General features: G+C 38.1%; 1 protein-coding gene across 2 annotated transcripts in view; it reads right to left on the reverse strand.

Annotated features, from left to right (window-relative positions):
- Tbc1d32 (TBC1 domain family member 32) overlaps positions 1-13,784 on the reverse strand; it is a 207,107-nt gene that overhangs the window by 109,194 nt on the left and 84,129 nt on the right. For both annotated transcript variants that reach the window (XR_015739040.1, XM_048425064.3), the window contains exons 21-22: positions 12,200-12,316; positions 4,431-4,519 (exon numbers count right to left, since the gene is read on the reverse strand). Coding sequence is in view for 1 of the 2 variants with exons in the window: in XM_048425064.3 (XP_048281021.3) it covers positions 4,431-4,519; positions 12,200-12,316 (206 nt within the window). In the remaining variant the exon portion in view is untranslated. The remainder of the gene's footprint in view (positions 1-4,430; positions 4,520-12,199; positions 12,317-13,784) is intronic.

Below are 13,784 nucleotides of genomic sequence, written 5' to 3' on the forward strand. Positions count from 1 at the left end.
TCTCTTTCACATTATAGTACAGCTCAGGGCTGTGGCTTGGACACCAGCGCCAGTCATAAGGCCTTTCAGTCATAAGAATCGCGAAGCAAATAAAATGCTACATAATTACCGTGCCTGGGGACTTTGTTATAACAACATAAAACAGACTAAGACAGATAGAGACAGGAGACGTGGGAGGCCAAAGGAAGCATTAATGTCTTCATCATTCACAGTAGAGTCAATCAAGTCTGTCTGAAAATGAAATATAATCCTCAAATCTCTTGAAGGGTTTTACATAATTTTACTTCTTATCCTTACAGGGATCCTGAGGAAGGTACTTACTGAAGTGAAAAAAAAAAAGAAAAGTTATTTGAAATTCAGCAATTCCTTCCATCTCACTAGGGTGTCTTTTCCTTCCTGTAGAATTCATTTAGAATTTAAAGTGGCACTCTTGACTCCATCTTCATAACTGAACTTATTTCTCTGTGTGGACGCATCCTACTTGCCTGCACACACATACAGTGAGACTAGAATAATTTCCTTCAATGTTAATAATGATACTGTGAATTAAGAAGAATTTCACTTAATTTATTATATTTAATTTCTCATCTTGCTTAATTTAGTCATAATGAGATAAATTACTGTTTGAAAAACAATGAGAAAATAAAATGACTTTCAGACTGAAGCAAATAAAGAGATGGATGAGTCACTTAACGAGACAGAAATCAAATTTACTTGGTCTGTTTTTGTTTATGGGGGGAATAGGAGATCCCAGAGTTAAATTTTTGACATATTAAGTTTTTGATGCCTGAGAAATGTGTGACTCGAGATGTCAAACATGATAAGAACTAAAAACAGAATCAGGGAGTGGTGATGGGAGAGGCTGGCCCAGGACCAAATCCATAGTATTACATTCAAAGACTTCTCAGAGAAAGATGAAGAAAATACAGCTTAAAAAAAAAAAAGTTTGTAGTGAGGCTGGGCTGAGCTCCAAAAGTTCAAAATGGGAGGAGTGAAAATATGAGCAAAGAGATCAAGACCATGATGGGAATACCCACTGAAACAGCTTACCTGAGCTAATGGGAGCTCACCAACTCCAACTGGACAGGGAAGGAACCAGCATAGGACCAAGCTAGACCCTCTGAATGTGGGTGACAGTTGTATGCCTGGGGCGGACTGCAGGGCCACTGGCAGTGGCACCAGGATTTATCCCTACTGCTTGTACTGGCTTTTTGGGAACTAATTCTCTTTGGATGGATACCATGGTCAGCTTGGATATAGAAGGAGGGCCTTGGACCTTCCCCAAAGCAATGTGTCTTACCCTCTCTGAGGAGGGGATAGAGTGGTGGGGGAAGATAAAGGGAATGGGAGGAGGAGAGAGAGGAGGAACTGGGATTGGTATGTAAAGTGAAAAAAGATAGATTGCTTTATTTTTTAAAAGATAAAAAAGTATGCAGTGTTACAGAAGCAAAAATGTATGTTTTGAGTTTTTTTTTTAAATAGAGTCTAAGATAACTCACCCTAGCCTCCAACTCACCATGTAGCCAAGGCTAGACAGCCTTAACTCTTGATTCTCCTGCTACCACTTCTCAAATCCTCGGATTGCAGAACTGAGTCACCATGCTCAGCCACAAAGACAATTTTTTATACAAAAAGAAAGCAAAACCCACTATTTTCAATGTAATTGAAAGTGACAAGAACAGAATGAGAACCGAATGTAAAAATGGATGCACCGGAATCATTAACATGGGAGTGATCTTGACCTTGAATATATGGGATACATAACTCTGGGAGGATGCAAAGTCAACGTCAACCTGAAGATGGCCAAAAAGGAAACAGAGGCAAGCAAGGTGGGAAGCAGAGAAAGAGCATGGGTGTGGGCAGGGAGGTGGGAAGGCTTAGTGGTGTTCTCAGTGTCAGGTGGCATGTATGGAGACATTTCCCTCTTGCTAAGAATGGTCCAGGATGACATAATGGGCTGGAAGGAGCACAGGGCTAAAGAGCATCTCCTTGAGTGAGAGAGGACTTCAGTTTAAGATCTCTTAGGCTGTCTTGGCAAATTAGACTCTAGGTTCTAAGTAGCATGTGACGCTGCTGAAACGTGAAAAACCATAAACCACATTTCACTAAGCCTCACATGAGCCCCACTGAAGTGTTCAGACACAAGTTAGTTCAAATTTGCCATTAATGCTGTTTCTAGAGTTCTGAAGCGAGGAAAAATAAAGGGGCAGATAAGCGACTGAAGTCTGACACACGCATGAGACTGTATCCTGCAGCGGAGGGCACGAGGAAGGTATGATCTCAAGCACAGCACTGTGATTGTAAGGAAAGATCCTGATAAAATTCCAGAACCCAAAGAAACACAAGCTTCATACCCAATGCAATGCTAGGATCTACCTGCTGACCTGGCAATATTTGTTTTATAACAAAAACAGAATAGTTAAATACTGAATCACATAAAGTACTATTTGTTAATACTGTTAGTGCCAGGCACCGTTTTAAGCCCTTTGATTTGCTCAGATGTAATTCCCACTTCCCTGGAAGGATAATAATGTGAGCATCCTGCATTTCCCAGCTGTCTGAATGTAACTCCGCCTCCTGCAAGTACACCATCCCAGGCTCAGGACACAAACTGCAGTGTGGTGACAGTACACCAAAACAGACAATTTTCTTTCTATAAGACAGATAATTCCATTTGTACACTGTAAGAAAGGATCAAAAAATACTTATTAAAGCTTTTGTTTTTATATTATTTTATATAATAAAATTTTAGTAGTTTCCCTTTAAGTACAGTTGGAGAAATATCACAAAAGAGATGTAAGGTGGCAGGAGAAGAGGTGAGAAAAGAGGGGGCGTGGTTAGCATCTAAAGTCACTGGGCACCAAGCCTGATTATCTGAGCTCCATCCCCAAGAATCCATATGGTAACAAATGTTGTCTACCGACCTCTACATACATGTCATAATGTGTATGTGCACAGGCTAAACATATAAATTAACATACAAGGGAAGAATATTTACTTAGTATATAACAAGAAGAAACCAAAATCTATTTTTAATTACTCAAAAGTCAAAAGAGAATTCTATTGAATATTTTAATCTATAATCCCCTTTGGCTTCTTGCTATATGATATTTCTCATGTTATAAATTGAAAGTTAAAATTTTATGTGAAAACATGTTTTGAAATAAAGGACAAATATCCAAAAACATATAATTATAATAACTGCAGCTTTTTTATATCTTCTTTTAACCAAGAAGTCAAAAAGTAAAGTTAAACTATTAATGAACAGCAAAAAGTAAGACATCAAAATGTAGAGCTATATTCTACCAGCAAAGAAGCCTGCTCTTAGAAGGTACACACTGTACTTCTTAGGCAGCACATTATCACGGCCTCCCTTACGCCCGAGAAAAGTGCTTTGATAATATAAAGGGGAAAAATCATGAACTTATGAGCACAGAAATTCTCCTTAATTCAGCTGATTTCAAAGCAGTCATTTGTAGGTGGGAAAGCAAGCTACGCATCGCCATACAAGCAAAATACTGAGAATTCCTAAGCCTCTGTATCCCTGCCAAACCTGCATTCTTTCCCATTTCAACATACCAATTAAAATGTCAAGGAATATGAGCTCAATCAGTCTTAAACCCCAAGAAAAGAAGACCTGACCATTAATGTCAAGGAATATGAATTCAACCAGTCTTAAACCCCAAGAAAAGAAGAGCTGACCATTAATGATCAATTCCAAGGAGCAAAATCTGGACCTCGAGACCAAACATCCATGTCTAGTCCTGTTTCAAGGCTTTATTATGAAAAGGGTCTGATCACAAGGCAGCCCAGGGAATCTTCATGAGACTCCTGAGAAAAGTCAATGAAAGTAGTCCTTCATGTGCCCCTACACACTAAGCAAAGGTAGCAGCCACTAACCATGCAAAACCTAAATTCAGACAAAGGCTATAGTATCAAAGCCTAAGTGCTATAATTTGCTGTTACTATAATGTAATAGAATGACATCTTCCAATACTAGCTTTAAGTTAAGCAATTTAAACACTCTTTGATGTATATAGAATTGGGCTGTGGAGACAACTCAGTGGATGTACTACACTCATGCAGTACAAACACGAGGACCTGAGCCTGGTCCCAAGGACTCACATAAAAGTCAGACACTCATTTGTACCCACAGTGCAGATAGGCAAAGCCACACAGATTCCCCCAAGCTCACTGGCCAACCATTCTATCTCAGTCCATGAGCTCTAGGTTCACTGACAGATCCTGTCTCAAAAAAATGAGAAAGCCACCAAGGAAGACATCTGACATCAAACTCTGGCCTCCACATGTGTACATATACCACCTCACTCACACGCATAGATACATATTATATAGTCACACAAAATATATAGAGAATAAATGCTTAATCTCTGCAGTTTGTAAAATATGCTTAAAGTTTAATAGCTTACCTTAGACCAAAGATGTGTGATTGTTCATAATTCAGTAAAGAGCGAATCTTAGCTTCAGAGTTCAAAATGATAAGCCTATCGATTATATCCTAAAAATAACAAAGAAACACTGAGACGCTGCGTAACAGAAGTGAGTCAAATAAATTAAAGCAATAAATATTCATTTAGATTCATGATTCTAAAATTTGAGTTCACACTGGAACTACTGGAAGTCATGAGAGGTTGGAGTCAAAGATGTGCAGAGCCATCCTAGAGTTAGTGAACTTACTAGTCTAGGTAAGATCTGAGCATTATGATTTGGAAAAGTTTCTAAACTGAGGTCAATGTTCACCCCAAGTGAAGAACCATGATACGCACCTGTCAAAGCGGCAAGCAGGATGTATGTACAATAAAGATTTAAAAAAAGCCCAAAACACAAACTACTATTAAAAGCAATATAAAATCTTCAAATGTGAAGCAAAAAACGTTGATTTGAATTCTTTGTCTAGTACCTACTTAAGAATATGTTAATAGCCTCTCTAGTTTGGGTAAATAAGTGGTTTAGAATTCTGGGGAAATATTATCATCATCTAGGAAACAAAGACAGATGACTGACTAATAGATGATTGATAGGTAGATGGGCAGACAGATGGACAGATTGGTCTACTTAAGAGCAATCACAACAGGTGAGGTTCCAGCATTAAGATCCTTAAAGTTCCTTCAGATTTCCCATTATGCAGCATTCCTTGAAACTGGAAGCAACAAGCAATCTCAAGCCCTGACAATGTCAGTCCACACACAGTTTTCTCTATGTCAATATATCCCTCTCCAAAAGCTTTTCTTTAAAGATCTGCTTTTTGCCTGATGTTATGACCCATATTGCCTAAACCCAGGACTCAAGAGGTTAAGGTAATAGGACTGCCTTAAGTTTAAGACTAGTCTGGGCTACAGGGTAAGATCATGTCTCAATTGAAAAAAAAGGACAAGTGTAAATGAAGTAATTAAAAAACAAAACACAAAACCCTGGTTTTGTGTATATTTTGAATACAAATCCAAAAACTTTCTTTATATATAAATTCATCAATGGATTTAAATACAACATATTACTGTGGCTGGCCAATAAGGAACAAAGTCAAATAAAATTTATTCATTATTTATGAATGGTGCCATGGAAACAGCTCCAGCACATGAATAAGAGGTGAGAGAATGAATTTATAAGAGAAAGAAGTCATAAATAATTCAAAATACATTCAAGAAATACTACTATAAGCACACACAAAAAAGGTAAATTTATCCTAATGAGATCTAAGGCTCAACAATTAAGAATGAATTATATGGGGCCAGGGATATAGCACAATTAATAGTGTCTGCCTAGCATGCACATGGCCCTGAGTTTGATTCTCAACACATCAAAAACTAGGCATTCTGGTTCATACCTGTAATCCCTGCACACAGGAGGTGGAGAAAAGAGGATCAGAAGTTCAAGGGCCTCCTGGGGTATACAGCAAATTCATGGCCAATTTGGACCACATGAGAACCTAGCTCATATGTGTGTGTGTGTGTGTGTGTGTGTGTGTGTGTGTGTGTGTGTGTACTATCTCATATCTACCATAAATATATATATATATGTAAGTGTGTATCACAGATATATATTAACATTCACATATCTATTGATAACTTATACGAATGTGTAATAATACATAAGTTTAAACTAGAAAATATTGATGAATGATGGAGAATAAAAAAGAGTCTTCTTAAAGCTCTGTCACTGTAGTCTGCTGTCTTCTTCTTAGCTGGGCACTCTGTTCCAATCATCACGTAATGAAATGAACATACCACTCACATTCATATGCCCAGCTGCAGAGTCATGTTCTCCACAGCTGTCCCCTCTGTCTTCATCACTTAGCACAAATTTTCACAGCTATCTGAATACAAAGCTAAGCATACTGATGGCGGGTGACACCTGGGAGGTCTGAAGTTTGGGATCTGAATCGAAGTAGATTAGGAAGAACAAAATGATGGGAATATATGGTATTGCCAACAAGCTGATGGAAGGAGAGACTGAAACAATCCATCAACAATAATGTATTTTCAGAGAAAAAAAATGTTAGAGTAAATAATTTCTTCTTCAAAGAGGATTACATTGATGTAGCACCACTCAGGGAAGAAAGCAGAGCTCCTAGTAAAGCTGTCTTATGGAGAGCACCATAACCATGCTGGTTTCTAAGCACCACAACATGCCAGGAAAAGAATCAGCTTCTTAAACAAGAATAAGCCAGCAAAAATCTAGTGGAAGGGCCGGAACTAGCAGTCTGCAGAAATACTATTTCAAAGGATACTGTTCATGTTGAGAATTTATTCAGTAAGCTAGCGGTCAGTCTAAAACCAGGACTGGATAAACAAAGAAGAATTCAGTGTAAGTAGTGTTGTAGAATATTATTTTAACTAGAAAAGATGTGTTACATTTGTTTATGCTGCAGAATATTACTTTAAATGTATAAAAGTGTGTCATATTTGTTTAATGCTGTAAGGATGAGTGTTTAATTATGAAAAGATATATGAAGAGATATGTAGCACAGGTTGCACCATGTCTGCCTAAGGCACCTGATTGGTCTAATAAAGAGTTGAAAGGCCAATAGCAAAGCAAGAGAAAAGACAGGTGGTGCTGCTGGGCAGAGAGAATAAATAGGAGGACCAATGTAGGCGCAAAAGAAGAAGGAAGAAAAGAATGAGAGAAGAAGAGAGAGGACACGTCTGGGGCAGGAAGTCAGGCAGACACCAGCTAGACAGACATAGAGAAGCAGGGAAAGTAAGATATACAAAAGTAATAAAGGTAATAAGCCATGAGGGAAAGGTAGATAAAGAGAAACAGGTTAATTTAAGTTAAAAGAGCTAAGGCTGAGCATCCAAAGTTAATAGTCTCTGTGTCATGATTTGTGAGCTGGTTGGTGGCCCAAAAGAAAAAGCCTGGTATAAAGTAGGCACACATCTGAGGGCCATCTAGTCACGTGGGCCAGTGCCCGTATTTGTGCTGTCTTGATGCTTTTAGGAACTGAACAAACACAGGATAAGGTCAATAAGGCCCTAAAACTATATATTTCAAGAGTGGATTACCCTGGTTAGCCTGTAATGAAAATAATTTGCATTGGTATGGATTTTAAGGTCAATTTTGTAATATGTATATGTATTTCTGATCTTGATTAAGGTATTGTGATTTTATAGTTCATTTAAAAATGAAATGTATAATTAGAAAATGTAGGTTGTTAATGGATAATCATCAATAATAGTCAAGCTTGTAGTCATGTTAGTTAGATTTTCAAGATATATAGAGATATATTTCAGTTAGATAGACATTCTTCATATCTTTCAAAGACTACAGACAATGACATTTAATGTTTTAATAACTTAGGGTTTTTCATGACAATGAGACACATCTGCTCCTGACAACACCAATCTACTTCAAGAGAAAGATGGGCATCAAAGAGGCTCCTATGGAGTTGGATAGCCATTTGGACAAAAAACTGCTCTTGCCTGGACTGATGCATAAACTGGACATAAAAAACCTGCAGAGAGAGGACTGCTAAACTTTTCTAAAGGTGAGATGGTCTTTCAGGGTTCCTGATTCTTGAAAGAGTCTGGGAGACATTCTACAGGACACAGCAGATAGTAACTAAACTGCCTTTAAAATTTCCTGCTTCATGAAAATGTCTTCTGGATACTATGGGCCTGAAGGCTAAAGATGGATGCCCCAACGGTACAAAGGAACTTTGGATGACTGTCCAGGCAGCAAGATGTCTCTGTCATTTCTAGAGTTTGGAAGTTGCTTATTTCTTATTTGCTTAGGTAATATTATATCCTTCTGGAGTCTTTGATAGAGTTAAAAAATGGTTAGTCATAGTTATATTTTTTCCTTAGTTATAATAAATGGCAAAATAGATATAAATATTGTAACTATAATTCTTGCTTTACAACTGTTTTGTTATATATAATTTTACTATGTTAAAATAAAAGCCTTTCTTTTTGTTTAAACAGCAAAAGGGGAAATGATGTAGGAGAGGCTTCTGTATTTCTGTTGCTTTCATTGGCTAATTAATAAAGAAACTGCTTAGACTGATAGGTCAAAACATAGGTGGGTGGAGTAGACAGAACAGAATGCTGGGAAAAAGGCAATGAGGCAGACGCTATAGCTCTCCTCTCCAAGATGGATGCAGGTTAAGATCCTTCCTGGTAAGCCACCACCTCGTGGTGCTACACAGATTATTAGAAATGGGTTAATCAAGATGTGAGGCTGAAACTAAAGGGCCAAGTAGTGTTTAAAAGAATATAGTTTCTGTGTAATTATTTCAGAGGTAAGCTAGCCGGTATCAGGGCTGGAACACAGCCCATCGTTCCTTATTGCTACAGTCGAGTTCCTCCCTTGGGACTTTTCATCATGGGGAACTAGAGGAAATGATCACTCTTCAGTGTTCATACAGTGAGGAGGTTAAATACCAACCTCCTCAAAGTCTGCCTGTGTCGTAATCCCCAGAACTTGAATGTCACCCTGTTTGGAAAAGGGATCTTTGAAGATGGAATTAAGTTAAAAATCTTAGTCGTTTTAGGTCATACAGAAGGACCTTTATAGTCCAAGACAAATATCCTGAGAAGAGAAATACAGAGGAAGATTCCAGTCAGGAAGAGACGATGGCCATGTAGAGATAGTTAGGCGTGTAAAGAATTAGTGTCAGGCAGCAATAAGACATGAAATGCCTACAATACATTTATATGATAGATAGATAGATAGATAGATAGATAGATAGATAGATAGATAGATAGATAGATAGACAGACAGATAGATGACAGACAGATGGAAGATTGATAGATGGCAGATATAGATAAAAGAAAGAGTAATGGATGGATAGGAAAAAGAGAATAGATAGATAGATGATAGAGAGATGAACAGATGAATAGACTTATGCTACACAGGGTGATAATGTTTCTGTCCAAAGTCATAGACTTAAGTGACAATACCCTAGTACAGACACTGTAAACCTTCCTCTGGGTTTTAGGTCAGTGGTCCAAGAGATTCCCCAAATAATATAGGCTTTGGTAGCTGCCTCCCATAATAAGACCCTGAAAACACAGTATTCTGGACACAGGACTTGGAAGAACTGAGCTACAACTGATCTGGAAGTCTCTACCCTGAGGACACAGTATCAGAAAGCGCTATGCAAATTGCAAGGGAGACAAGAACCCCACAGTTCTCAGTAGCTGTGACATCTACAAGCCACAACAATTATTGGCCTGGCAAAATATCCTCAATGGTGCAGTAGTGGCACTTTTATATTGGAAGTGACCAACTGTCTAATTGGATTTAGGGCCTGCTTAATGACGGGGGGAGCAGAGGGAATTCATGCTTTATACTGCAAATGGCTGGGAAATCATATACTGTATAAGAGAACTTATAACTGTCATCTTCCTAAGCTAATACAGTTTCTAACTATATTCTAAATACTTGTCCTTATATGCACAGATAAGTGCCTCTCTCACTCCTTACCAAAGAAGTTACTTTCTGAGCAGACAGTGACAATTGCAGAGTCTCATAATGGATGAAACTGTAGGGAACAAGTGAACATGAGGTGGACAACTCCAGCGGATACACAGTGTACATCAGTATCCAGCTGATACATATACAGCCCTACACCTAGGGCTCAGGGAAAGTGGCAGAAGAGGGGACAAAATATTTACTATCCAGAAAACCAGGAGTCAGCAGCATGATAGCATCACCTAGACTTGACAGAGAAGCTGCACCCATGAAACTTCAACAATGTGATTGTCTAAAGAAGACCTAAACAATGGCACCAAACAAATGGTGTCCTGACCAAAACAGTCAACCAGACAAAGTGGATGAGAGATATTGTACACGGTTCCACTTCTAGCTGAAGAGCTACAAGCAATCAATGGCTGTTGAAAAAGAGGGAATCCGTTTTCTCTAGGGAAGAGCTCCCAAATACATTATTGAGCTGGACAGTTTTAGGTCAACTTGGCATCAGCTAAAGTCGTTTGAGAGGAGGGATCCTCAATTAAAAAAGTGTTTTTTAAGACAGGGCTGTTGACAAGTTTGTAGGGCAGCTTCTTAACTAGAAATTGATACGGGAGGGCCCAGCCCACTGTGGGTGGTGTCATCTGGGCTTGTGGTCCTACAGCTTGTGCTGTAAGAAAGCAGGCTGAGCAAACCATAAAGAGCGAGCTAGTAAGCAGCACCCCTCCATGGCCTTTACATCAGCTCCTGCGATACCAAATAGACTCAGTAGGTGTGTGTGTGTGTGTGTGTGTGTGTGTGTGTGTGTGTGTGTGTATGTGTAAAACAATCATAAAAAGAACTGTGAATTTGAGAGGAGTTGGAGACATAGAGTTTGAAGAAAGAGGAAGGTGAAAATGATGTGCATATAGTAATCATGTATGAACTCTTCAATGACAGAGTCCTGCCTAGATCCCTGAGAAGGGAATTTGGCTCTGATGACACCTTTAATTGCTTCTATCACAAACTTCAAGTTTCCTCTCACTTTCTTTCTGAGTCTGGAAAAGACATTTAACACACATTTGTTCCACTAAGAAATTTTAAGTACATAATAGAGTGATATTAATTATAAGCATCCTGTTATACAATAAAACTTTAGGATATCTTTACCTGTGTAACTAAAACCTTGTCCACGGGGCTAGGACTTGGTTCTTTGCCCTCTTGCCCAGCCTTGGTCCTGGCAGCCAACTCTAACTGCTGGGACTATGTTAGAGTCCTCTCATTAGTGATGTCACACAACAATCTGCTTATCTGTGCCCTCTTTTGGTAGATGGGAAAATCAATACCTAACCCATTCACAGGCACAAACCAGTCATGCAGCAGAATAGGAAAACTAACCATAGAGTACATGAGCAATAAGATAAAAGTGAGCACAAGCAGATGGTGCTGGGATAATTTTAAACATAAGAGACCCTACAGTCTTAAAGATCTAGTGAGAGATATATCTAACTTTACATTTTACTCCAAAATAGTTACCAAAACTTCCCCGTAAGAGAAAGCAATTTTATGAATTTAAATGTTTGGAATTAACAAAAGTGAAAAGTACTCAAGAAGAACAATACCATTTCTAAAACCAATGATATGTAAGATAAAATGACAAGAAAAGCATAATGTTTGGAAATAGAATTTCAGTGTTCAGTAATTCCTTACTAATCCTTGCGTATGTGTGTTCATGCACACATGTTGATACATTCGTGTTTAATTCATAAACACCCAAAGACAATGAACTACATCCCCTTTAATAGTTAAACCAAGCCAATAATATGAGCAATTTTAAGTATAACTAAGCTTCAAATTAAATAAATATACATATATTGTCCTCATGGACATAATACAAAATTCACTGAAACATAAGTTGAAAATATATTGGACTCTAGGGATATAATTTATTCTTAATTATCCTAGTCAGTGATGGAGCAGCATAAGCATGGTTAATAAGCTACTGAGTCATCTAGAACCCATTTCTACAGAAGTTTGTATAAATGCCAATTTGCTTTCCAGGCTATAGAGGGTTAGCTTTGCATTCTGATAGGTAAAGGACCAGTTGCATGGCCTGGACCAAAGTTCCCATGCATAGGTAACTCAAAAGGTGATATTCCAGGGATAAGTAACCAATTTAGACTTTGATAAGCATGGGGGATTTTGTGCATCATTGTCAAATTATGTCTTTGCTACCAATATCCAACAGTAGGCAAGGAGGAAAGACAACAATAGAAAGAAAGTAACTTACAATAATACATGTTGGAACTTCACGAAGAGAATATTCTGCCTTATTGGGAAGTTCTTGACTGCCTGTTAGCTCATACACAGCGGGGTAGGACAGCAGATTCACCAGCGCTAGGAAGGACTGGAGGAAGGGACGAGACATTGAAATCATTCATTTTTCTTTTTAATACTGCACAGAAAGAGCCATTCCTCTAAGTGTTGCAGCCCTCACGCATTTCTATGAGGATTAGTTTTAAAAATAAATCTATTGTCAGTGTGAGATATCTACCCATAATAGGTTAGGAATAACAAAATAGCAATATTTTAAGAGCTTAGAGTGCTAATATAACAACTGTTAAGGAGCACACGTAAGAGCTAGAAAACATTTCCAAATGTCATGCAATTCCCGCAGTTAGATTCTGGTAAAAAATGAAAAAGCTCCTGCTTCCTCACTCCTTATACCATTGTTACTAAGAAAATACAAGAGAGTAACACTCGAAGGCAAGATAATAAATTCTATATATTCTCAAGCTTAGACCATAAGATTGTCTCATACTCAATGAAAATCAGTAGAACCTAGACCTGATTTTCAAAAGCCAGGGCCTTCCTATGAAAAGCAGCTCCTTTACCCCAGGCTGATCATACCAGGTTCACCTCCCCACGGCATTTGCAGGCCAAGTACATCTCTCCACGACACTTTAGTTCATCTACTTAACAGCAACTAGATAGATTTTCCCTACAAATTCCATTCTGACTTTTAAATCAAAAGCATTCCCTGGGTAGCCATCATGAGACAGCAAGGAAAGCCAAGTTCTCTAGATGACTTTCAGGACACCTGACTCTCTTCTGCCCCTCCAAAGTCTCATTTCTCACCTTTCTCCAAAATAAAATCACGTAGTCATCTTCAACTGGAAGTTACCTACACAAACTTCTCTTGTCCTGCTAACTTGCCCCACCTGCCCTCAACTGCACTGACGTCAAAAAGAAAGTTTGGCACTCTCTTTCCAGTAGCCTCCATCTTCTTCCCAGAGTTCCACACATTACTAGTTTGTATATTACTTGTAATTATTTGTAAGCATTGTGTTCTGCTTAATAGTTTGATATTTTAAAAATTCAGTAGACTGAAAATTTGTGAATCAGATTTTTCACTATAAGAAAAATTAAAATTTGAGAAAAATAAAAAACTACTTGATTTGATTTCTCATTAATAGATGAGGAAACTTGAAGTTGTGATAACAACACATTTGTACAAGAACTAAACTACATTTTTCCCTTTTTCTGGCTAAAGTTTCTCTCTGCAAATAAAAACATAGCTGTCCGATACTATTTAGTAGGGACAGCCACTGTCCAGTCCTTGTTTGTGAATAGAGAAAGTAGAGTCCACTTCCCATTTCCTCCCTTATACTCAATGGAGAGATACTTCACAAATTACAATACCATATGGTGAGCATATACAACATACGGCACTCTGGAGCCATTGTATTTCTGGATAAAAATGAACAAGTATTAAGTTGAAGGTGTCCATATTCCCTCACCAGCAACAACCTTTTAAAAGCAAAGATGAAATTGCTCACCAACTCTAACAACAAAAAGTAGGATTTAAACCTAAT

Source organism: Myodes glareolus, chromosome 1 (assembly GCF_982192425.1).
Source record: "Myodes glareolus chromosome 1, mMyoGla1.1, whole genome shotgun sequence".
Classification (NCBI taxonomy): domain Eukaryota; kingdom Metazoa; phylum Chordata; class Mammalia; order Rodentia; family Cricetidae; genus Myodes; species Myodes glareolus.